The 25,276-nt window shown below is 34.1% G+C and overlaps 1 protein-coding gene across 5 annotated transcripts; it reads right to left on the reverse strand.

Annotated features, from left to right (window-relative positions):
- Window positions 1-4,069: 4,069 nt before the first annotated feature.
- Window positions 4,070-25,266, reverse strand: LOC107037708 (sodium-independent sulfate anion transporter). Of its 5 annotated transcripts, none has more exons than XM_015256394.2 (9): window positions 25,215-25,266; window positions 24,050-24,150; window positions 15,855-16,184; window positions 14,261-14,456; window positions 9,132-9,914; window positions 8,152-8,378; window positions 6,870-7,043; window positions 6,598-6,760; window positions 4,070-4,549 (listed from the first exon to the last, which is right to left on the reverse strand). In XM_015256394.2, the coding sequence occupies exons 3-9, from the start codon at window positions 16,062-16,064 to the stop codon at window positions 4,398-4,400; spliced, it is 1,905 nt and encodes a 634-aa protein (XP_015111880.1). In that variant the 5' UTR covers window positions 16,065-16,184; window positions 24,050-24,150; window positions 25,215-25,266; the 3' UTR covers window positions 4,070-4,397. The 5 variants fall into 5 exon arrangements, with proteins under 5 accessions (XP_015111880.1, XP_015111879.1, XP_015111881.1 ...); XM_015256393.2 differs by having other exon boundaries at window positions 24,050-24,210; XM_015256395.2 differs by having other exon boundaries at window positions 15,855-16,188; window positions 24,050-24,210.
- Window positions 25,267-25,276: the final 10 nt, after the last annotated feature.

Consider the following 25,276-nt stretch of genomic DNA (forward strand, 5'->3'; position numbering starts at 1 on the left):
ACTGGTGAAAGTTGTTATCTTCTCCTTTTCCCGTTCAGCCCTCCGGAAAACACAATCGAGCAAACGCTCCCGCTGAATTCCAATTAATTTTTGAAATCTTGTTTTTGTTATTCTTATTACTGTCACTTCATTATTTTTAACATAAATGGAGATTAAATCGTGATAACCCAGAGAACATTAAAACTCTTTTTAATTTCTTCTTTAAAATTTCTTCCCTCACATCAGGTGCCTCATTTAATCTCTAAAGTACTCATTGGTGCATTATTTATCGATCAATTGATGTATGAAAACGTGAATAGTCGTGGGAATATCTTCTGGTGATTGTCATGGGGTGATTAAATTTATAATTAAGTGTTCCAACCTGAAGATGACTTCTTAAGGTAGTTCAGGCGGGTCCATCGGACTGGTGAAAGTTGTTATCTTCTCCTTTTCCCGTTCAGCCCTCCGGAAAACACAATCGAGCAAACACTTCCGCTGAATTCCAATTAATTTTTGAAATTTTTTTTTCGTTATTCTTATTACTGTCACTTCATTATTTTTAACATAAATGGAGATTAAATCGTGATAACCCAGAGAACATTAAAACTCTTTTTAATTTCTTCTTTAAAATTTCTTCCCTCACATCAGGTGCCTCATTTAATGTCTAAAGTACTCGTTGGTGCATTATTTATCAATTAATTGATGTATTTGATCGTAAATAGTCGTGTGAATATTTTCTGGTGATTGTCATGAGATGATTAAATTTATAATTAAGTGTTCCAACGTGAAGATGACTTCTTAAGGTAGTTCAGGCGGGTCCCTCGAACTGGTGAAAGTTGTTATCTTCTCCTTTTCCCGTTCAACCCTCCGGAAAACACAATCGAGCAAACGCTCCCGCTGAATTCCAATCAATTTTAGAAATCTTGTTTTTGCTACTTCCGTCTCACTGTTGATAGCATCGAGTCCGGCCTCGAGTTTATCGAGATTTCTACTCACGTTGGCCATCATCTGGAGGATTATTTCGTTCCTCCGGGCTTTTGTTAACAGTCCGGTGAGGATTATTGTTACCGACATCACTAGGATTATTATTACGCCCTTCTGCAGCACAGTATGCATCACATTGAGCTTTCACTCATCTTCGGCACTGATTTGTCGAGGTGTTGAGCACTTGGGGATGGTGACGAGATTTTTGACTGGGGTCGCGAGCTTTTGAACATTTTAGGGGGAGGGGAACCTTGGGAGGGGTTTCAGTTGTTGTTCGGGTATTGTGGACATTAGAAGCCTTAACTTGTTGATCATGTGGCGATTGGCAGCGCAACGGCTTCTGGGGCTGGCGCACGTGTCGTCAGGGGAGGTCACGAGAGCATCCCACCCATGTATTTTGTCATCTCAACTGCGCTGACGCCAGATCAATATGAGGTGAATCTCACTCCTGCGCTGTTATCGGATGATTGCGTTTAAATTCTGGAGCGAAGTGCGGAACCGGGGCGAGGGGGAGGTTTAATTGAGTTGAGGGGGAGCTTTCGAGTTTTGTGTTGGGATGTGGGGGATAGGGAGATCTTTCTAGAGATCAATGAGAGTTGTTCAGGGAAATTTCCATATCTTTTTTAATATTGGGATATTCAACGGAAACTAACGTCTGAAGGGCTGAATTCATATTCTTGCTTGATCTCTTTAAGGGTGCCAAGTGAATTTGGCGATGACCTTGAAAATTCACATTCACCAACAAAGTTATAATTTTTTTAATTAATAGTATTAGATAGATGGTGAACATCGGTGACAATTTTAAAATTTTAGAACTTATGGATATCGAGAAATTAAATAAACAAAATCAGTCTTATACACGGCCTCTTATGGAGTTTTGATTAAATTGAACGTTTCAACCCCCTAGGAACTCAAGAAAAATTTGAAAAAATTTGAAGATATGGGGAATGATGTGTTCAATGTGATGGCGACAAAAAGCAATGGGGTATACCGGGGTGAATAAGAGAGATATTTCAACCCGCCGTACCCATTTGATCCCATGCTTTCTCGAGGTTCGTCACGCGAAATAGAGGATTTTCCGCATTTATTTTCTCGATGTCTAGTTCCGGTTGCGGGTTTGAAATTTCGTCGGATGGATGAATACATATTTCTCCAATGATGGAGGGAAAGAAAATTTTTTTTTTTTTTTTTATCTTTTTTCAAATTCACTTGGCACTCTTAAGGGGATACGTCCGTGAAATTTAAAGTAGCTCTACCCTTCAACATCATTTCCTTTTTCTCCCTCTGGGTCTCGCCCCGGGCCTTCCTGTGGACTTTGGATTTTTCTGTTTCATTTTCTTTTCAATTAATCCATTGACAAAATCTTCTCCCGTTAAAACTTCTCAATGATTTTCCATTCTACTGAACGCAAAGTTATTATTCTCATTAGTACCCTCAAGAAAAAAAAAGTTAGTAACCAAAAGTTGATAGAAATGTTTAACAAAAAAAAATTTTTTTTGTTTGAATTGCGTCAAACTGTCATTTTTCGACTGTTTCATTTTGCCCCACTCTCCCCTATATGACGAAATATGGGAATAACTAGGGGAAATCGAGGACCCGATCGATCTTGCCCGTTCTTTTTTAAGTATTTATTCATCTCTTTGGTATTACAAATGTTTTTCTTTGTTTTACACCTATGGGTCTTGTTTTTACCGTAAAAATGCTTCTTGCGCCGTAGTTTTCATACGATTTTAGCTTTTTTTTTCTCAATGTTCACTACGTGCCCGGTGGCCTGGCGTAGTGGTTAAGGCCGTTGCCTCACAACGGATAGGTTCCAGGTTCGATTCCTGGCCGGGTAGAATGGTGAGATCTAACCATTTTTAAAGTCTTGATCAATCGCCATATAGTCTCATCAGACTGGAAGCGGAATAAAATAAGCATAAAAAAAAAAAAAAATGTTCACTACACTCCAAACAATAAAGTTAAGCATCCGTTTTACTTCATTCGCAATAAATAATGAACAAATAAATTTTAAATTCCATAAATTTTCTTTTAAACTCGCCTTTTCGGTTCAACCAGCCATTTCTTTGTTCAGAAAAATTACATAACGCACGATTACAATTTTCAATTACTAAAAACAATCAATTTTTAATCCTACTCTAGAGGCGCGAAAAATTTATGAAATTCAAAATTCATTTATTCATGACCTATTGTGCATGAATAAAGTAAAATGGATGTTTGATTTTATTCTTTGGAGTGGTCCAGGTTGCTAAGAGCAAAACTCGTTCAGTTTGTGGAATCGTCGGTGATGGGTTCTATTTTAGTGCGTTCGTAAAGTTGGGTATTGGAGGGAATATGGAGAGGGCTATCAGGGTGGCGAGTTTTTGTCATTTCGCAGAGGGTGGTTCTTTCCGCTACGCCTATTATTTCTTTGGTATCAGGTCTGGAATAGAGTAGTACACTGAGAGAAAAACGACAAAGTTCTCAAACAAGTCTTACTTGTGCCTAGAAAATCGTTTTTTGAAAATTATCAAAAAATGATTTTTCTGTGCCAAACATGCAGAGAGTGCGCTGGAATGGAAAATTTTTGTCGCAAAAATAGATTTAGTAGTTAAAAAAAAATGAATAAAAATATTTGTTGATAAATTTTCCTTTATATGAGATATTTTCATCCTAAAAAGGCACCGTCTGGTGTGAATTATCCGCCTCTCGAGCCAAATATTTCTTTGCTGTCGAAAGCAGAACAATTATTCATGTTTGAGACCTTCAAATTCGAACCAAACAAATTCTTTTTTGACAATTTTCAACTAGCGATTTTCTTGGCCCAAACAAGACTTGTTTGACAACGTGTTTGTTTTTCTGTCAGTCTAGACGATGTGCTTTATATATTTTAGTAATGTGGTGGATGTTGAGCCCTTTATCCTTATAGGTAAGGCCACGGAACTTCACGCCTCGAGCAATGCATTTTTTAAAATGATGTTCGCATGGGCTTCAAAGTTGAGGTTGTAGTCAACTTCAACCCCAAGGTATCTGGTGTGGAAGCAGGGAGCAATCAGGGTATTTTGGAGAGTGACATTGGATTAAGAATTTGGGAATTGAGGAAGATTACATGTATTGTGACTTCCAATAGTTTTTTCATATATTTCTATATTTATACTTTTTAATATTTTTGTAAAATCAATTCCTCATGGACCCGTATAATAAATGTCATGTAACAAAACAGAAGGTCTAAATCGATTGAAAAGATTTTTTTCGATTGACTTTTCTATCGCCCTCATTAAAATACTGTTAGGTAATTTTCATTTTTCATTGTGTGATGTTGCCTGTTTCGTTCCTATCTTTGTGTTTGCGACGGATTCAATGAGATTCACTCCATAAAAGCTATTTGCAGTAATTCCTAAGTCTTGGTAGAAAAAATGCAACGACTGGTGGATGAAGACGTTGACTTGGACTTTTCAGCTGGCGGTGGCAGGGAGTAGGGTTCTCTTCACTTCACTCAACTCGTGGTAATTTGTGTGGGATGGCCGGTGGGTTAACTCGATGCCAGGGCTCATTAGCGCCTCGCAGGACAGATCACGCTTCAGTGATAATTGTCGAGAGGATTTATCTGCAAAGTAAATAATTAGATCATTAATGAATGAATTTCCAGGCTTGAAGCATGATCAATTGTGTCTTGTTTTTACTGCCAGAGGACAATTTCATTACTAGACAATTAATTATTTCACTTATAGTCAATTATTTTCAAGAAAATAAATAATGGAGGAGATCGCATGAACATATTGAGGAAATGAATCTCAGTGGCTATGGTTTTATTTTTATTAATGGATTCTTCTGGTAAATCAGAGCTCCAATAGAAACTCAATGCAATTTCCTGAAGAAAGCACTAGGTTTTTCGAGTGAATTTTTACATTTCTGTTTTATATATGAAACACCTATGGTGAAATGATTTGATCGTCAACAATATGACGAAATCGGCTTGTTTTTTAATTCCCCCATTTCCCACAATGAAAGAGATTATACATCACCTCTACTTTGATAGAGAAGATACGACATTATTTAATAGAATTTCAACAGAACTCCAATAAAATTTTTATACAATTCTGATAGAAATTCAATTGAATTTCCTGAAGAAAGCATTTGGTATTTCAATGAATTATTCTACGGAAAAAAATCTCTTTTGTTTAATTTCCAAGATTAATCAGGAATTCCATTGACAAGTAGATCTCGAATTGATTTCAAATTCACAGCATTAAAAATTCAAATAACAACAAGTAACAAATGACTTGAATGTCAAAATATTTTCAACAGTCTAGAATAACATATTATCAAAATAATTTAATCACCAATAATATAATAAAATCGTCTTATTTTTGAAATCACTCTTTCCCACAACGAAAAATACATTATGCACCGCGTCAATTACGATACAGAATATACGACATTATTTAATTGAATTTCAACAAAATCCTAATAGATTTCTTATACAATTCCGATAGTATTCTAATAGAATTCGTTTAACAAAGCACTAGGTTTTTCTATTAAAGTTTTCAATATTTGTTGGAATATCAGCGATCGCCTCAAGGAAAAAAATTTCTTTTGTTTAATTTCCAAGATTACCCAGAAATTCCGTTAACAATTGACTTTCAAATTAAAATCCAATTCACAACAAATAACGAATGACTTGAATTTCATAAAATTTCTAATGGTCTAGAATCTAAATTCAATCTAAATTTCTAATAGTCTATTATCAAAATCATCTGATCATCAACAATATAACAAGATCGTCTTGCTTTTTAATTCCCTCACTGCCTACAATGAAAAATAAATTTTCGAAATAGGGTTTTTTTTAAAAAAAGAAATAAGGTTTTTTTCAGAAATAGGGTTTTTTTTCTTTGATCCTTAAATTTTTCCCTACGCTACATATTCTGTTTCTTTTCCCATACTCCTTAAGCGCCACAAAATAAAAAATTCGCAATCTTTATGCAAAATACATGTAATAGCCTTCGGGCTGAAGCTGTACTAACTATTTTTTCAAGTCCAAGCTCATTGTGATACTGTTACTCAATGTACTTGATTCTTATGTATGTTAATAGACCTTAAGGGTGCCAAGTGAATTTGGACCTTGAAAATGGACATTTACCAACAGAGTTATAATTTTGTAAATTAATAGTATTAGACAGATGGTGAACATCGGTGACAATTTTAGAATTTTAGAACTTATGGGTATCGAGAAATTAAATAAACCAAATCAGTCTTATACACGGGCTCTTATGGAGTTTTGATTAAATTGAACGTTTCGCCCCCCTAGGAACTCAAGAAAAATTTGAAAAAATTTGAAGATATGGGGAATTATGTGTCAAATGTGATAGCGACAAAAAACAATGGGGTACCGGGGTGAATAGGAGAGATATTTGAATCCCCCGTACCCATTTGATCCCATGCTTTCTCGAGGATCGTCACGCGAAATGGAGGATTTTCCGTATTTATTTTCTCGATGTCTAGTTCCGGTTGCGGGTTTGAAGTTTTGTCAGATGGATGAATACATATTCCTCCGATGGTGGAAGGAAAAAATTTTTTTTTGAATCTTTCTTCAAATTCACTGGGCACCCTTAAAATGTAAATACAAATGTAAATGAAAATAAAATTCCGCATCACCTCGATTTCGGTACAAAAGGTACGACAACTCCTCCTGAGTGGCGACATGTTGAAAATCCTCGCCACAGGCACCGCGCAAAACAGCCACAACGTCTGACCGTGGATTGAAGAAATAAAGTCCCTGTTTCCTCATGTTGAACTCATCAATGAGTGCTGCAATTCCCTGCAGTCATAAACGCCAGTGAGTATTGCCCCGCAGATTGATAAATAAGGTCTCTCCGGTTGTAAAAATGAAAGTTCTATTATTGCTCATGTTTTATTGGGCTGCTTACCTTGGCTGCAGTGAAATCAGCACCTAAAACGTATCTGCAATCAACAACAACTGGCAATTGGCTTGAGCCCTCTCGAACGCCAGCGTGACCAACAAATTGTTTTATGAAGTCTACTGCTGGGAAGTAGAGGCTGTTTCCGGGTGTCACTAGGAGATAATCTGTTCCTGACTCCGTCTAAAATACGAGGGAATTCATTATATTCGATGATAAATTGTTACTGTTGTTGGAGAATTGCGTAAGGGATAAAAAGTTTACAGACTGTTTTAAATTCTTTATTTCAACGGATTTCCAGTAAATAACGCTTATAGACCTTGACTTTTGGAATTACTCTCTAATTCTCGTGAAATTGTTCATTTTCGAGCTGTCTACATAATTGGTAAAATATTTAATTGTCGTTGGAGATAATTCAATAGCGACGCGGTAAAATAGTTCAAGGATATCGATGAACTGTAGCTATTTTTTGCTTCCGGATGGAAGCATTGTAATTGTTCAAATTTAAGGCCAGGGTGTACTATCTTTCGAATGTTATCTGGATTTTTTTCATCTTTCGTAATCCAAAATTGTCAATTGAGTGGTACATCATGTAGAAATTCTCAAAAATTATGATAGAATGATAAAAAAAGGAAAAATCCTGAAATTTTTCAAAGAACGTTTTTAATTGAGATTCAGAATGAGTTGAAAAAAGTAAAAATTACAAATATCTGATTCGCTGTGGCAAATTATCTATTAGCTGTCATTTTCCATGGTGGATAACAAAACACTAACTCCTCATGGGAAGTGACAGCTAGGTATCTCAATTTTTAAAACAGTGGTATGTAGTCATCTGCCATTTTTATGTGATAAAAGTGTGATTAAAAAATTCTCCAAAATATTACAACTTTTTTCAAAGAGCCTTTTCCGTAATAAATTTCTCTGTGCAGTGTGGGGAAAGATTTATGAAATCAGTCTTCCCCCTGCAAGATATTGGGTGACAGGCCGCCATTTGTCAACGTAAATCAGGTACATTTTTCAATTTCTTGTTATTCAACTCATGCTGAATATAAATTAAAAATGCTCTGTGAAAAAATTGAGAATTTCTTCTACTTTTTTTTGATTATTCATTCATAATTTTTCAAAACTTCTGCATGCTGCAGGACTTAATTGACAATTTCAGATGACGAAAGATGAAAAAAACATCGAGATGACGTTCCAAAGATAGTACACCTGGGCCTTAAATCGTTTTATAGCTTCGCTACTGAATTTTTAATACAGACAGAGTTTATAATTATGAATGGCAACTTACCACACACTTCTCGACGTGAATAGTGGGTCTGGCTGACGGATACAACAGGAACATGAGATTGATTCCCACGCCGACCAAAATACCATACTCGACTCCGATCCCAAGACAGAGGAAGAAAGTGGCGAACATTGGGATCAGGTCCTTCTTACTTGATCTCCACATGAGTTTCACTACCTCGTACTCAATCATGTAGATAACAGCACATATTATAACTGCCGCCAGCGAGGCTGAAACGTCGACAAAGTTGTATTAAACATGAAAGGGAAAATTCATTACCATAAAAACGAACAAGCAGATGGAATGGGGTACAGTGAACTAATATACGATAATCATCTGAATAAATTGCACTTCATAAATATTTCAATCATCCCACAAATTCAGTAGCGAAGCGGTAAACCGAGTTAAGGGTGCCAAGTGAATTTGGCAATGACCTTGAAAATTGACATTCACCAACAAAGTTATAGTTTTTTTAATTAATAGTATTAGACAGATGGTGAACATCGGTGACAATTTTAAAATTTTAGAACTTATGGATATCGAGAAATTAAATAAACAAAATCAGTCTTATACACGACCTCTTATGGAGTTTTGATTAAATTGAACGTTTCGATAAAAATCGAATTCTATTGACTTTTTCTAATGAATAATTTCTATTAAACATTTCATAGAATCGGCCACAAACTAATGGGAAGCTCAATAGAATTTTCCAACGCATTAATTCAATTTTTTAAATTAAATTTCTTTAATTTTTTTCATCCGTGATTAGCGCTGCCGAAAAACTCTGGGATCCACGTGAGAATATTTCAGAATTTTGAAATTAGCCAACGTGATAGAAGGAAATTTAATCTTTCACAAAACCTAATTTTTTTTTGTGATCATCAGGAACAATAAAATTCTTCCGCAGAGCAAATTTTTCTCTCAGCGAAATAACTGAAAATTAACAACTGATCAACAATTACGAAAAATCGAGCATAACAAACCTTTGGGAATGAAGTAAAAATAAGGTGTGAGAAGACTGAGTGCAAGAATGATGAGAAGGCCAGTGTAAAGTCCGGCCATGGGTGTCTTGACCCCACTGGCATGATTGACAGCAGATCTGCTGAAGGAGCCAGTGACAGGCATGGCCCTGGCACAAGATCCCAGGACGTTGCAGAGTCCCAGGGTCAGTAATTCCTGCGTAGCATCCACACTAGCGCCATTGGCGAATGCCTTGGCAATAGCCACATTCCCCAGGACCCCAATTATGGGAACCAGGAATATCGCTGGGCCCAATTCGCTGCACATCTCCAGGAAATTCAGCTCCTTGTCATTGCTAGTCGTGGAGAATGGAGGTAAACCGAATGGTGGCAGGCCAGATCTCACTGGTCCAGTCAGGATGAAGGGCGAGCCAGTCGTGGAGTTCATTTTGTAAGCAATTGTCGAGCACACGACGACGACAATGGCATTTCTCGCTGTTGAAATCAGCCAGATTATTTTAGCGAGAGTTCGTCGGTCCCTGGAGGGCTTTCCACTCTGCGATCCGAACTTTATGTCCTTCATCTTCCTCAGGGAGAGGAGGAAAATGATGCAGGAGAAACTCATACCGGCGTCCCAGGGATTCGTGTCGCCAATGTTCCTCAGAACTTTGGTGATTGTGTCGATGAAGCCTGACGAGGTGATCTTGAGGCCCAGCATTCCCTTCAGCTGCGAGGCCACGATGATTACGGATGTTGCTGAGGTGAAGCCCACGGTCACGGGGATCGAGATGAAGTCGATTAGAACGTCTGCCCTCATAAAAAAATATACAAAAAATATATTTAAGGATTGACGTAAGCAATTTTGGCGGGAGTTTTTCACAAGAGTAAATTTTTTTATGGTCAAATGCCATGAAACTTTGGCAAAACGTTATTTGAATCATTATAAGATGATCGATCTATCGCTTAGCTTTTTGTCATATTGTCGATATCAACTAAAATATAAAAAACCAAAAAAATCGATATTGACAATATGACGAAGAGCTGAGCGATAGATCGATCATTTTATAATAGTTCAAATAACGTTTTGCCAAAGTTTCATGGCATTTGACCATAAAAAAATTTATTCTTGTAAAAAAGATGCTTACGTCAATCCTTAATATGGGCTAACTCCATATATTTTTCAAATTCATAAAGAATGTATAAAAATGTATATAAAACAGATATTTTTTTTTTTTTTTTATATAAATTGCGCCAATTTAAGCCATTTTTTAAATATATTTCTCAAAATATAAATATTTCCGTGTGAAAGGGGGGTTCAATTCAGTTTTTGGGACATTGCAAATCGGTTTAGGGGGTGGAATAGCAATAAACGCGAATGATGAGAATAAAATGTGGAAAATTTCCAAGGATATACGCACGAAAAAAATTAAAAGAAAAACTTAGCGAATTTTTTATAAAATTCTCTTGGATTTCTATTGAAAAAGTCAATAGAATTCGATTTTTCTATACAACTTATTCTACTGAGATTCTATAGAATTTCCTCGGCTCAAATTTTCCAAATTTTTTTCATTGTATTTTTCTTTTCTTGTCATGAAGTAAATTAAACAAAAAAAATTGAGAATTTGAGCCGAGTAAATTCGGTAGAAAATATCTCAATAGAATAAGTTGTAAAGAAGAATCAAATTCTTCTGACTGTTTCTACAGAATATTTTCTATTGAACATTTTAATGGTATCGTCCAAAAACCAATAGAAATTTCAATAGACATCCAATAGAATTGTCTAGCGAATTCGCTAGGTTTTTCTATTAAATTTTTTCACGCGTATATTTCAATGGAGTGCTACAATGTAAATTCCATTACCGTAAACGAATAACGAATAATGGAAGATCGATAAGATCAGTAGTAAAACGAGGGAACAATAAAGATAACTCGTCTTCTTTCGAAATTTTCAATTTCTAAAGTTCATTTGCACAAGAGTTTGAAAACACTCGACGTGACTCTTAAATCAATTTATTATCGAGGTAATGTTTCAATTATCTCCATTGTAGGAAACATGTAAAAATTAATGGGCAGAAGTAATCCAACAATGAACGGGGCTCATCTAAAAGTAGAAAACAATATACAAAGAATAATTAAACCTCTGTTAAAGTGATTTGAAGGATAAGAAATGTCGAGATTATTTTTGTAGCTAAAAAATTACTCAATGAAAAAAAATCCACAACAGTTTTATAAAACAGTTTCTATCGGACATTTTCTACAACAAAATTGTTCAAAACTGCTGAATTGTTCAATAGAATGGGCCAAAAACTAACAGCATTTTGGATAGAAATGCGATAGGATTTCCCATAGAATTTTCTAGGTTTTTGTATGAAATTTCTTCGTGCGTGATTTTTTATTCCGTAACGGTGTTTTTTTTCAGCTCTGATTTAGAGTTATCATCCTTACTCATCATATAATTTCATTGCACATGATGATTATCCACACGACAATTCCTGACTTGCCTTTTTTTCATTTTATTTTTTTAATTTGCTATCTTTTTTCAAAGCATAACAATTATATCTTTTGTAGAGTATAACCGAACAAAACTTTTCCTTGGCACAATTTTTTTTGCAAAAACCTTGGTTTTGATTTTTTGACAATAAAATCTTACAATGAAGATACTTTTACATAAACAAATAACGAACAATGGAGAATCGATAAGATCAGTAGTAAAGTGAGGGAACAATGGAGATAACTCGACTTCTTTAGGAATTTTCAATTTCCATATGAATGACTCTTCCGCAACATGAAATTCATTTGTATAAGTGTTTGAAAATACTCGACGTGACCCTTAAATCCATTTATTATTGAGGTAATGTTTCAATTATCTTCATTGTAGGAAACGTCAAAATTAATGGGTAGAAATAATCCAAGAATAAACGGGGCTCATCAAAAACTAGAAAAAATATCCAAAGTGGCAAAATGGTCTAGGGGTTACTTTCATAGCTAAAAAAATTACAAAAATAGAGTCGAAAAAAATTGAAAAATTCATATCGAGGAATTTCTACGAAAAATGTCTCAATAAAGAAAATTGTAAATAAAAATAAAATTCCACTGAATATTTTTATAAAATAGTTTATATTAGACATTTTCTATTAAAAAAAATATTGTAAAACTGCGAAATTGTTCAACAGAATGGACCAGAAACTAACACCATTTTGGATGGAAATGCGATAGGATTTTCTATATAATTTTCTAGTTTTTTCTATGAAATTTTTTCGTGCGTGATTTTTTATTCCATAACGATGTTTTTTTTTCAACCCTTTGATTTACAGCTATCTTCCTTACTCATCATGTAATTCCATCGCACATAATGATTATCCACACGACATTTCCCGACTTGGATTTTCTTTCCATTTTTTATGAGGATTCCACGTATGAAAAAATCGTATAGAAATTTTCTATACGGATTGCGTATAAAGATTCCATAGGATTTCCGTATATGATATTCGGATATTTCTATATGAATATTTTCTATACGAATTATTTCTAAACATAAATTTTTACATAACTTTTTGTTTTCATACGAAAGATGTCAACACTCCAGAGAAAACGTAGAGAAATGTCACAACTCCATACGAAATGTTTCTATACATGTGGCAGTGGGTTGGATAGGATCAAACGTATAGAAATCGTATAGAAATAATTTGTATAAAAAATATCAGTATAGAAATATACGAATATCATATACGAAAATCCTATAAAAATTCTATACGCAATCCGTATAGAAACTTTCTACACGATTTTTTCATAGGTGTCTCGTTTTTCGTAAAGTAATACGTAATGAGACACAAGTTACTTACTGAATTAATCACAGACAAATGGTCTGAAATCGCGAGAATCGATAATTTGGACAGAAAATGCAAAAATAATTTCGATGAAGATTCTCTTCAACATAGACTCGAGGTCATTTATCGAGTATGAAGCGATTATTCCAACGGCAGTTGTAAATAGAAACCGATATACGCGAATTTAGAAAGTTACGCATTTTTTGTTTTTCTCGATACGAAATACGTTCTATGCTTCAGTAGTTTCCGATGCCTTCGACAATGAAAAAAAAGCCTCATTGTTCTATCGAAATTTCATCAGATTTGAAGAAATGTGGGATTAAAAAAATTTGCGTTGTTCCTAGTGACAGATTAGGAATTTCATGCCCAAGAATTTCTACAGAAAAATAAAAATCTATTAACGTTGTTAAACTCATTTTTCGTAGTGAAAATTCGAATTAAAAATTCTGACATTTTATTTTCACTTCAGAAAATTCCCGATGAAAAATGGAAATTTATATTTATTACAAAATTCTAAGTCATTCTAAGTCATTTTCAAGGGAAATTAAGGAATCGAAAAATCGCCCAATTACAAAGCTTCCATTCGGAAGCAAAAATAGTAATTATCATGATTAATATAAGTGAATTCGAATTCTGAAGGTTTTCCCCTCTATCTAATTTAAACCATCGCATTGTCACGCTCATCTCGATAGAAATATTAGACTAATAATGTGTTCACCTTAGCTAAACTAGCGTAGGGACATTTACCTTAGTTTCAATAGAATTCCAAAGAAGTGAGAGAGAAGAAAATGCTCCCAAACAATACCAATTATGAGCCAAAATTTCAGATTTTTATCTATCACTTTAATCCATTTTTTGTTAAAATTTATAAAAAAATTGCCAGAATTTTGTACGCACATCCGGCCGTACTCACAGACATGTTCTAAAAACATCATGTCTCGACGTTTCATGACATTCTAAGTCATTTTCAAGCAAAATTAGAGAATCGAAAAATCGCCCAATTACAAAGCTTCCATTCGAAAGCAAAAATAGTCATTATCATGATTAATATAAGTGAATTCGAATTCTGAAGGTTTTCCCCTCTATCTAATTTAAACCATCGCATTGTCACGCTCATTTCGATAAAAATATTAGATTAATGATGTGTTCAGCTTAGCTAAACTAGCGTAGGGACATTTACCTTAGTTTCAATAGAATTCCAAAGAAGTGAGAGAGAAGAAAAAGTACAAAATTCCTTGCATTTGCAGGTAATGATGCACTTTCCCCCTGTCACTCAACATCTCCATGGATTTTCATAAAGCTGACGTAGTTGATTGATGTGCATACCTAAATGCAGACAAGCCATGACGAGTTGAAGACAGCCGGCGAGAAAGGCGAGGAGAACAGCAAAGTCTGGACTCTTTCCCTGGACATACTCATGCGTCATAATTGCCATCAGAGCTGTCGGGCCGATGGTAATGTCTTTGCAGGAGCCAAAGACGACGTAAACAATGGCGCCCATAAATGCAGAGTACAATCCATACTGTAACACAGTGATAATCCAAAATGATGAGAAGAAAATTTTAGAAAGAAAGGAAACGAAACGAAATGAATCCAAAAATGAACGGGGCTCATCGAAATTTGGAAAAATATACGAAAAACAATTCAAATAATACAATGCAGATTCGATCAACATAGATAAATAAAGAATAATGGAGAGTTGATAAGATCAGTAGTGAAGTAAGGGAAGAATGAAGACAATTCGTCTTCTTTCAGAATTTTGACTTTCCACGTGAATGACTCCTTCGCAACATAAAATACATTTGAAAAGGTGTTTGAAAAACTCAAGCTGATTTTTGAACCTCTTTATCATTGATGTAATGGTTCGATTATCTTCAGTGAAGGAAACATGTTAAAATGTATGGGTAAAGGTAATTCAAAAATAAACGGGGCTCATCGAAATTTGGAAAAATATACAAAAAACAGGATAATCTTTGCTGAAGTGATGTCGAGCAAAAAAAAGGTCGAGAGATCATTTTTGTAGCCAAAGGAATTTCGCACAAATATCTATTTTCACTACTCAAATTCTCTTTTCTTGTTCATTATTTTAATGAAAAGGGAGGAAAAATCGATTGAAAAAAACAGAAAACTCCTGTCGAGAAATTTCTGCAGAAAATGTCTCAATTGTATATAAAGATGAAATTTCACTTTTTTGTTCTATAAAAATCACGGAAAAAAATCAATTGAATTCGATTTTTCTATGCAAAACTAATTTGTTTTTTTATTTTATTGGTGCAAAACTAATTCTATTGAGATATTTCCTACAGAAATTCCTCGGCTCAAATTTTCTAATTGTTTTTGTTCGATTTTGTTTAACAAAAACAGAATAAAATAATTGAGTGAAAAAACCGAAAACTGCTGTCGAGGAATTCCTACAGAAAATATCTCAATAGACTAAGTTGTACACCAACATGAAATTTCACGTATTTTTCCCATAAAAATCGTGGAAAAAAATGGATTGAATTGGATTTTTCTGTACAAGTAATTCTATTCAAAGATTTCCCATAGAAATTCCTCAGCCCAAATTTTCTAATGTTTTTTCTTCAACATTTTTAACGAAAAGAGAAAAAAAATATTTAAAAAAAACAGGAAACTCCTGTCGAGAAACGAAAAAGGCACATTTTCTATCGAAAATGTTTCAATAAAAAAAATTGCATAGAAAGATGAAATTTCCCGTATTTTTTCCATAAAATATTGTCTATCAGACATTTTCAATTTCGCGCAAAAGGTGCATAATTTTTCAATAGAATCGGCCAAAAAATAATTTCCAATATAAATTCACTACAATTTTCAGATTTTTCTACGAAATTTTATCGTTTGATGAAGCCCGGAACTGTCTCGTCCTCTCCCATTCGTAAAAACGATAATTGAAATGATTTACCTGAGGCTCGAGTCCCGCTAAAATAGCATAAGCAAGTCCTTGCGGCATGACAGTGAGTCCCACCGTAATCCCAGCAATAGCATCGCTGATTGCCTTCTCCGAGTCATACTGTGGCAGCCAAGAAAGTATCGGCAGTCGTTTGCACAAAAATCCTTTGATCTTTCCAGTCCTACTTTCCTCCCAATCCTCACGTTTGTGAACAATAGCCATAATTCACTAAACGACTTATCACGTCTTCCAGCTTCTTCCACTTCATCCACTCAGTGTCCTATCACCACCTCAATTTTCCTTTTGTCAGGTCTGAGAGACAGTCCAGACAGTGTCCTCAATCTTCCTTAATTCAAATGATTAGAGTGAATTAATTCAATTCATGTGATTCATTACACTTAATTTATGACAACTGTTTTGTACTTCAGCTACATTCAGAAATCAACTCGCGACTGAACAAGTGCCACCGCGTTATTTTATATTAACGACTGTAAAGTGCACTACAGAAGTAATGACAAACTGTCGAATGGTGAAAATATTACAACCTTCGGTGTTGTACGTTTCTCACTTTTTGTTGTGTTTTTTTTATCACTTCTCTTTGTCCATCAATTGGAATTCAAACAACTGATAATATAAAAATACGCAAAACACGTACACAGTTAAAATTCGAGAAATTGTGTTTACGTTTCATATGAACTTTATTTAACTGATTATCTTCAAAAATGCATTTTTCCGACACCGGTTTATCGCATGATTAACACCCGTGATAACCGACATGGACTTTTTGCGCGTCTTTTTTCGCCGGCAATTATAGAATTTGCGCAATTGATAAGTGCAGGATTGAGGAGAGTGCGGACGCAGTTACAATTCAGGAAATTATGTTTACGTTTGATGTTTTTTTGCGGCGAGATACTGGATTCCGGGTCATTTGTATCTGGTAGGTTGAAGATTTGAGGAATCTGGGAGACGATTTCCCGCACGTGGTGAGAAATCGATTATTTAAAGTAAATAAACGTCATTTCAATTGAATAAATGTTTCTTTAAGAGGCGTGATTTTTTTTTTCATCAAGCGAATGGGGCAGTCATTGAAGAAAATTTCTCATAAGTTTTATTTTTTACAATGCTTTCGCCGCTAAACAGTTGGAGATACGGAAGAAAGTTCAGCATAATAAATCCTCCTCCACGAAAAATGCATGAATTTGATTTATTGACTTTTTCTTATATCTACGTTATTTTGAGAGCACGTCAAGCACCTTTACTCCCGAGTAAATGTCAGATATCTATCTAAATAATGAAGATACAGAAAAAAGTTCATAGACTGAATACGTGTATTTTTGGTGAAGGAACATTTTGTATTCGGTACTTTTTTTCGTATCTCTGAGCAGTCAGCCGTGAAAACGGTATGAATAATAGGAGTGTTATGGCAGTACATTTAATCACTCGTGCGTAAAATCTCACTTTCCATACATTGTAATGAAAAATAGGGTTCGACACTCGTGGGAAAAGTATTATTCTTGGAAGCGCTACACACTTCCCACGGGTCATAATATACTATTTCATCACGCTGTGCGAAAAAGTAACTATTTAGGCTTTGCGTGCCTAAAACGTCCCTTTTCCACACATTGTAATGAAAAATATCGTTCGATACTCGTGGCAAAAGTGTTTTTTGGCTCGTGGGAGGTTTATAGCACGAGCCGAAGGCGAGTGATATAATCCCACGCTGCACCCCAAAATAACCCCTCTGTTTATAATCTCTTTTCCGCACTCGTCACGAAATATACAATTTTGTTGTGGTCATCGGAAATATTCTTCGAAAAATTGCAACTGTTGCCAGGAACAAAATATAATCTAATAAATTACTGAAAACTGTGGAATCTTAGGAAACTTTTCTTCTGAATTTTTAGCTACTAAATTTTTAGCACCGCATGTTTTTTTTTCTACGGAATAGGAAATTATTATTCTTATCAGTAAATAAAAAAAGTAACGTTGATTCCAACTATTTAAGCGATGGGCTATTCAGAACTCTCAAAAGTATGTGGAAAAAGTTGAAACTGAAAAAAATTTTTCTTCACCGGGGGCCAAAGTGTCAGATCTTGGATTTTTTCAGGGGGCAAGTCGGTCAAAGGGTCACCTTGACCAGTTTGTTGTGAAATGAAAAAGAAGGAAATTACTAAATAAGTGAATTATTAATTAATTAATTAATTAATTTATTTATTGTTTATTTTTGAATAAATTCGTGGGTTTAGTAATTTCCAAGAAAAATATTGCTGAATAGACCAGGTTCAAATAAATAGTTCTACTTTACTCAAAAGCGTCAGTTCTTTGGTTTTGTGGTAAACCGGTTCGAGGTAAAAATTTAAAAAAGCTGAAAAATTGATAAAAATTATCAAGTATTGGACAATAGTTGATTATTCATCACTTTGAAATATTATGACTGATAATATTTGTCTTCGTGGGTATTCGCAAATTTGAACAATTATCGCTTTTCAACTCTGGAAAATCAATTTTCAATAAGAACTATCATTCTCAGTAGTAATGTCTCGATTTCATACAGGCATTTTCATTTAAGAATCTAGGGGAAATATTCATTTCCTTCCCCGAACAAAAAAGTCTTCCGAAAAATAATGGAGAATTCAGGTAAGTATTATTTTTAGTGATGATATTCATCTGAGGAATGAAAATACATTTAAGGTTGGATTTTTTATTTCCCTGATGGCATGTAGAAACCAATATAAGCAGATCCACGTCAAATCAGCAGGCTAAAAAAATCGATGCTGGGGATTTTCGTGTCATTTTTTTCTGGAAAGATGGCGATTAGACAAAAATTTTGAAAAGAAAAAAAAATTGAAAAATATTAATAATTGAGGGAATTATTATTTTTTGAAAATTTCCATTTATTGTCAATATTTTTTTTGTCATTCCGACCATAAGGCAGCGTTTCACGGACACTCCGCGTCCGTGAATCTCTGCCTACGGCCGTCATGACAAAAAATATTGGTCGTCATACGGCCAAAAAAAACTTTTCTGACGAATATGATTGCAGCCTTTGCCTTCGGCTCGTGCTGCAAACCTCATATTCGGCAGAAAAGTTTTTTTCGGCCTAATGACGAAATATACTATTTTCAAATTGGCCCCAATATCTCAGCGGGGTTTCTAGTTATATTTGATAGCTTGAAATCCCGCCCAGATATTGGGCCAATCTAAAAAAAAAATATTGACGAAAACTCGAAATTGTCAAAAGATCATAACTCCCTCAATTATTAATATTTTTCGATTTTTTTTGCAAAATTTTTGTCTAATCGTAATTTTTTGGGAAAAATATTGAGACCAAAGTCCCCAGCATCGACTATTTAACCTACTATTTTGTAACAAACGGGCACTTGCGAAATGATTAAGGTGGAACTCGCGACCCAAAAAGCTCTCGTCTTTTCAATGTACGAAAATTATCATGTGTTTGTGAAAACTTTTTTTTGTCCACAAGTAAATTGATTCAACACGACAAAAGATCATTTCATGGAAACATAATTTTTCAGTTCAACTAACTTTGTCTCTCAGTGTAGACAGACTATTGTAACAAGTACTTGAGCAAAAAAATTGAGGAAAGATATCAATAATTTTATCGACAAGTTAGAAACCGCTTTATAAAAATCTCCGGTTGAAAATCTCCTTGTCAACTCGTCTCACTGCAGTAATAATTCCACCACTTCGCTATTTAATAATCCCGCCACATCATCACTTCAAAGTAAAAACTCATTATTGTTCTCACTACGACCTCCCCTTTTATCTGTAGTTTCACCGAATGAGATTGAAAAAAAACAATAAACCGAGACTAAAAATTACCGAGGTAAAACTCACAGGCCGTTACAAGTTATTCTAACACGTACTTCAGTAAAAAAAAACCAACACTGCAAAATATTCCAAAATTGAAGGAAGATATCAAAATGTTTATCAACAGGTTTGAAACATCCTTATAAAAAATTAATTTCGATAAGTCGTCTCACCACAGTAGCAGTTCCACCACTTCATTATTGAATAATACCAACACATCACCACTTCAAAATAGAAACTCCTAATTGTCCTCATTACCCCTTCCCCCTCACCTTTATTTCCCTGATTACAAGCAGAAATCAATACCACATTCAACAAAATTAAAAAAAAAAAACCAATAAACCGACACTTTAGAAATTACCGAGGTAAAACTCACTGGCCATAAACAAACTATTATAACACATAATTGAATGTAAAAAAATGTAGTGCGGAATAATTCCAAAATTGAGGAAAGATATCAAAATTACAATCGACAGCTTGAGAATCTTTTAAAAATTTCGCAATCTTCTTACATTCGGAAAACTTCGTAAAAAATTAATCTCGAAGTCAATTCGTCTCACCACAGTAGCAGTTCCACCACTTCACTATCGAATAATACCAACAGATCACCACTTCAAAATATAAACTCCTAATTGTCCTCATTACCCCTTCCCCCTCACCTTTATTTCCCTGATTACAAGCAGAAATCAATACCACATTCAACAAAATTAAAAAAAAAACAAATAAACCGACACTTTAGAAATTACCGAGGTAAAACTCACTGGCCATAAACAAGCTACAGGGTCAGTGTAACACGTACTTGAGTGAAAAAAAAACCCAATAAAGTGATTTCTCAACAACCCTTGGAACCGGCACGATGTCTCGTGCCTATGCCGATTAATGGCCATCAATTATCTTCCGTTTTATTGTATTACATGGTTACGATTACATAACAAGTTTAATTTCACCTTTTCCCCTGGTCTATATACGTATCCCACCGTGGAATGTGTCTGCACTGTCATTGAACCCCTGGGTAATATTTTTCGTCGAGAGAAATGAAATAATAATAGTAATGGAAATAGATTGGGCGAATGAATTGAGGGAATGATAAATGGCGAAATGTATTATTCTCTTTTTTGAGCTGTTGGTCGGGTACCAATTGAGTGACTGTGGGTCTCAACTAGACGTTTCAGATGATACTTGTGCCTGAGCCGGCTCATGTTGACCTGAATCAGTATAAACTCAATTCTGGACAGTGCGATCGAAATACTCAGAGGTCAGTTTGCGGTTTAAATACCTTCTTATGTGTCATAACACCTTTCTCCAATTTGTGAGACGCAGTCTCTCGTTTTTCATGAGTCATTCCGTTGTAATTCGAGGAATTCAATAGTACTTTATGTGCAGAGTTAGGTAATATTGTGCTTATTTTTTTCAATTCCATTTTTATTATTTTGCGAATATCTGGGAAATGAAAGGTTGCGGAGAATTTCACGTATGAAAAAATTTAATAGAAAATTCTATTGGAATTTTCGCATTAGATCCTTCATTATAAATGAAGAGCTTGAAGATAATTTTTCTTTGAAGCTATTCTTAGCTTTTAAAATTGGCTATAAAAACCATCGTATAATGAATTTTCATACTGATTTCATTCTGAAGATATTTGCAAAATTTAACTCTAATAAATTGTAACTTGTCTTCCTTTTGAGTTTATTTTTTTTTGAGAATTTAAAAAAAACAAGGGGTTGAGGAGAATTTATGAAAATATTCATTTCTAGCCCTTGAAATTTCCGACTTTTATTATTCGGAAACTTCGAAACTAGATTTTATTAAACACTCAATTTGTTCGAAATTCCTATCAATTTATATGTTGTTCTAAAAACCATCCAAATTTTTCAAATATCAATCATTTAAAAAATATATAATTTGTAATTCCCTTCACGTAATAAACGGAAGAATGAAATGTTTCCCAGACGATAAAATTATCCTAGACAATTATTCCAAATAAACACTGGAATCTGAACCACTCACAGACACTCAACTCATTCAACAAAACTACTCTTTTTTATCATAGTTTTTTATAGTAGTTTTTCATCTTCACAATAAATTTTTCAGACAATGAAAATTATTAGAAAAAGTGATTGACATTCTGACAACCACGTTTTTCGAATTTTCGGTTCTTTATTTTTGAATATCTTAGAAATGAAGAGCTTGAAGAAAATTTTTCTGTGGAGCTTTTCTTAGCTTTTAAAATTGCCTGTAAAAAACATCATAAAATGAATTTTCATAGTGAATTTTTCAAAAGATATTTGCAAAATTGAACTCTAATAAACTATTACTTGTCTTCCTCTTAAAGAAAATTTAATTTTTTTTATTTTGAGAATTTTTAAAAAACAAAGGGTTGAGGAGAATTTATGAAAATACTCATTTCTAGCCCTTGAAATTTCCGACTTTTATTATTCGGAAACTTCGAAACTAGATTTTATTAAACACTCAATTTGTTCGAAATTCCTATCAATTTATATGTTGTTCTAAAAACCATCCAAATTTTTCAAATATCAATCATTTAAAAAATATATAATTTGTAATTCCCTTCACGTAATAAACGGAAGAATGAAATGTTTCCCAGACGATAAAATTATCCTAGACAATTATTCCAAATAAACACTGGAATCTGAACCACTCACAGACACTCAACTCATTCAACAAAACTACTCTTTTTTATCATAGTTTTTTATAGTAGTTTTTCATCTTCACAATAAATTTTTCAGACAATGAAAATTATTAGAAAAAGTGGTTGACATTCNCTTTTCTTAGCTTTTAAAATTGTCTATAAAAAATATCATAGAATGAATTTTCGTAGTGAATTTTTCTAAAAATATTTGCAAAATTGAACTCTAATAAACTGTTACTTGTCTTCCTCTTGAGTTTATTTTTTTGAGAATTTTTAAAAAACAAGGGGTTAAGGAGAATTTATGAAAATACTCATTTCTCCCCCATTTTTTCCACTCAATGTAGTTTTTCATCTTCACAATAAATTTTTCAGACAATAAAAATTACTAGAAAAAAGTGGCTGACATTCTGACAACCGCGTTTTTCGAATTTTCGGTTCTTTATTTTTGAATATCTTAGAAATGAAGAGCTTGAAGATAATTTTTCTGTAGAGCTTTTCTTAGCTTTTAAAATTGTCTATAAAAAACATCATAAAATGAATTTTCGTAGTGAATTTTTCTAAAAATATTTGCAAAATTGAACTCTAATAAACTGTTACTTGTCTTCCTCTTGAGTTTATTTTTTTTAGAATTTTTAAAAAACAAGGGGTTAAGGAGAATTTATGAAAATACTCATTTCTCCCCCATTTTTTCCACTCAATGTAGTTTTTCATCTTCACAATAAATTTTTCAGACAATAAAAATTACTAGAAAAAAGTGGCTGACATTCTGACAACCGCGTTTTTCGAATTTTCGGTTCTTTATTTTTGAATATCTTAGAAATGAAGAGCTTGAAGATAATTTTTCTGTGGAGCTTATCTTAGCTTTTAAAATTGTCTATAAAAAACACCATAAAATGAATTTTCGTAGTGAATTTTTCTAAAAATATTTGCAAAATTGAACTCTAATAAACTGTTACTTGTCTTCCTCTTGAGTTTTTTTTTTTTGAGAATTTTTAAAAAACAAGGGGTTAAGGAGAATTTATGAAAATATTCATTTTTAGCCCTTGAAATTTACGACTTTCATTGTTTAAATACTTGAAAAATTGGATTTTATTAAACAATTTTCATTCAATTTGTTCTAATTTTCTAAGTCTCCAATTTTCCTGAAATTTCTATCAATTTAAATCATAATATTTCATCATAATTTTCAATTTGCTCCCTGTAATAAACAAAAGAATGAAATATTTACCAGCCGATAAAAATATCCTAGACAATTATCCCAATTATTCGAAATAAACACTCCAATCAAACCACTCACAGGCACTCAACTCATTCGAAACATGTTCTAAAAAAATCACTCTTTTTTTTCCCATAGTTGACACTAGTCAATATTTAATATGTTCCGTATCAGCACTTGTGCTAATATGCAGCAAGAGTAGGTCAATACACACCACATCACCTTTATTTACAAAATTGATTTACTACTGTTACCCCAGGAGAACCCGGAAAATCCGCCAACCCACTAATCAAATTTTCATCCCTCATTTTTCCCCTCAATTTAGTTTTTCACCTTTACAATAAATTTTTCAGACATTAAAAAAACACTTCAGAAATTCGCGAAAACCGAATTTTGATCAACGTTGTTTCTTATTGTTGGAATTCGGGGGACCATGAGACAACTCCCAGTGGGGTTTGATCCCCTGTTTTGAGGGTCGATTGAGGGGAAAATATATCAGTCGAAAATGCTCACCGTTTTTGGACGCAGTTGGTGGTATGCAGTTGACATTCTGGCATCCACGAACAGGACACCGACACCGGCTACGTCAAGTCACATTCCACGGACAGTCGTCTCTGTGTTGTGGGCACATGAACAGGATGATTTTGAAGAGACTGCGCTAGTCAGTACATCGGCTTCATTGTTGTCAATAGTTGGTGGGGAAAAAAAGTAAACAAGTTTTTTTCATCCCCTGTTTTGTAGGAAAAATTGGTCCCGAGGGATAGAGAAAATTGGGTTCTAGTTTTTTGGAGATAGAAATATCGTCTCCTGATGAGTTTTGAGATTTAATTTGAGTTTTCGTCTTTCTGAATGGACTTTTTTGCGTTCCGCGCGGAAATACTGCTTCGCGAATGTATTTATAGATTAAGAAAACAACAAGGATTATTCGTCTTTTTTAAGGCGAACAGAAAGATTTTTCTTCAGTTTAAACAAAATCAGTGTTTTTAGTAATTGAACATTGTAATCATGCCTAATCTAATTTTTATGAACAAAAAATGGCCGGTGGACGCGAAACGGCGGCTTAAAAAAAAAATCGATTACTAAAACCAATAAGTTTTTAGTTCTACTTTAGAGACGAGGAAAAATTATGAAATTCAAAATTCACTAATTCGTGACCTATTGCGAATAAAGTAAAACGGATGCTTAACTTCGTTCTTTGGAGTGTAACGGACATTTAAAAAACAAGCAGGGGACAGCGGACAGATGACAGCGCGCCATTTGACAGTGAGCATGTGACTGAGTGATGTCTTATATTTTTTCATTAAATTCACGATTTTATGTCGACATAAAACGAGCAAAATTGCTCCCCAGACATGGTCGCCAAGCTTCGTATTTTTACGTTTCAAACCATTTTGCATAATTTCCAATCAAAATTAGAGAATGTGAAAATCGAAGGATTGCAATGCTGCCATTCGGAACCAAAAAATCTAAAATCGTATGAAAACTAGGGCGCAAGGAGCATTTTGAAGGTAAAAGCAGGAAAAAATCAAGTTTTTCGTGGTTATACGGGGCAAAATCGATCGGGTCCGTGATTTTCCCTAGTTGATGGGTCCAATGGGTCCCAAAGCTTAGTGAAGACTACAATTTCACCGACGTATCCCCTCAAAAAAAAGAACCCCAGCAAAAATAATTTTCTCACTCCGAAATGTGCGATTGTCCTCTCCAACGCACCCCATGATGACAGTTTGTTGACAGCAGCCG

The sequence above is a fragment of the Diachasma alloeum genome, unplaced genomic scaffold (assembly GCF_001412515.2).
Source record: "Diachasma alloeum isolate Michigan unplaced genomic scaffold, Dall2.0 Dall_scaffold_00269, whole genome shotgun sequence".
Classification (NCBI taxonomy): Eukaryota; Metazoa; Arthropoda; class Insecta; order Hymenoptera; family Braconidae; genus Diachasma; species Diachasma alloeum.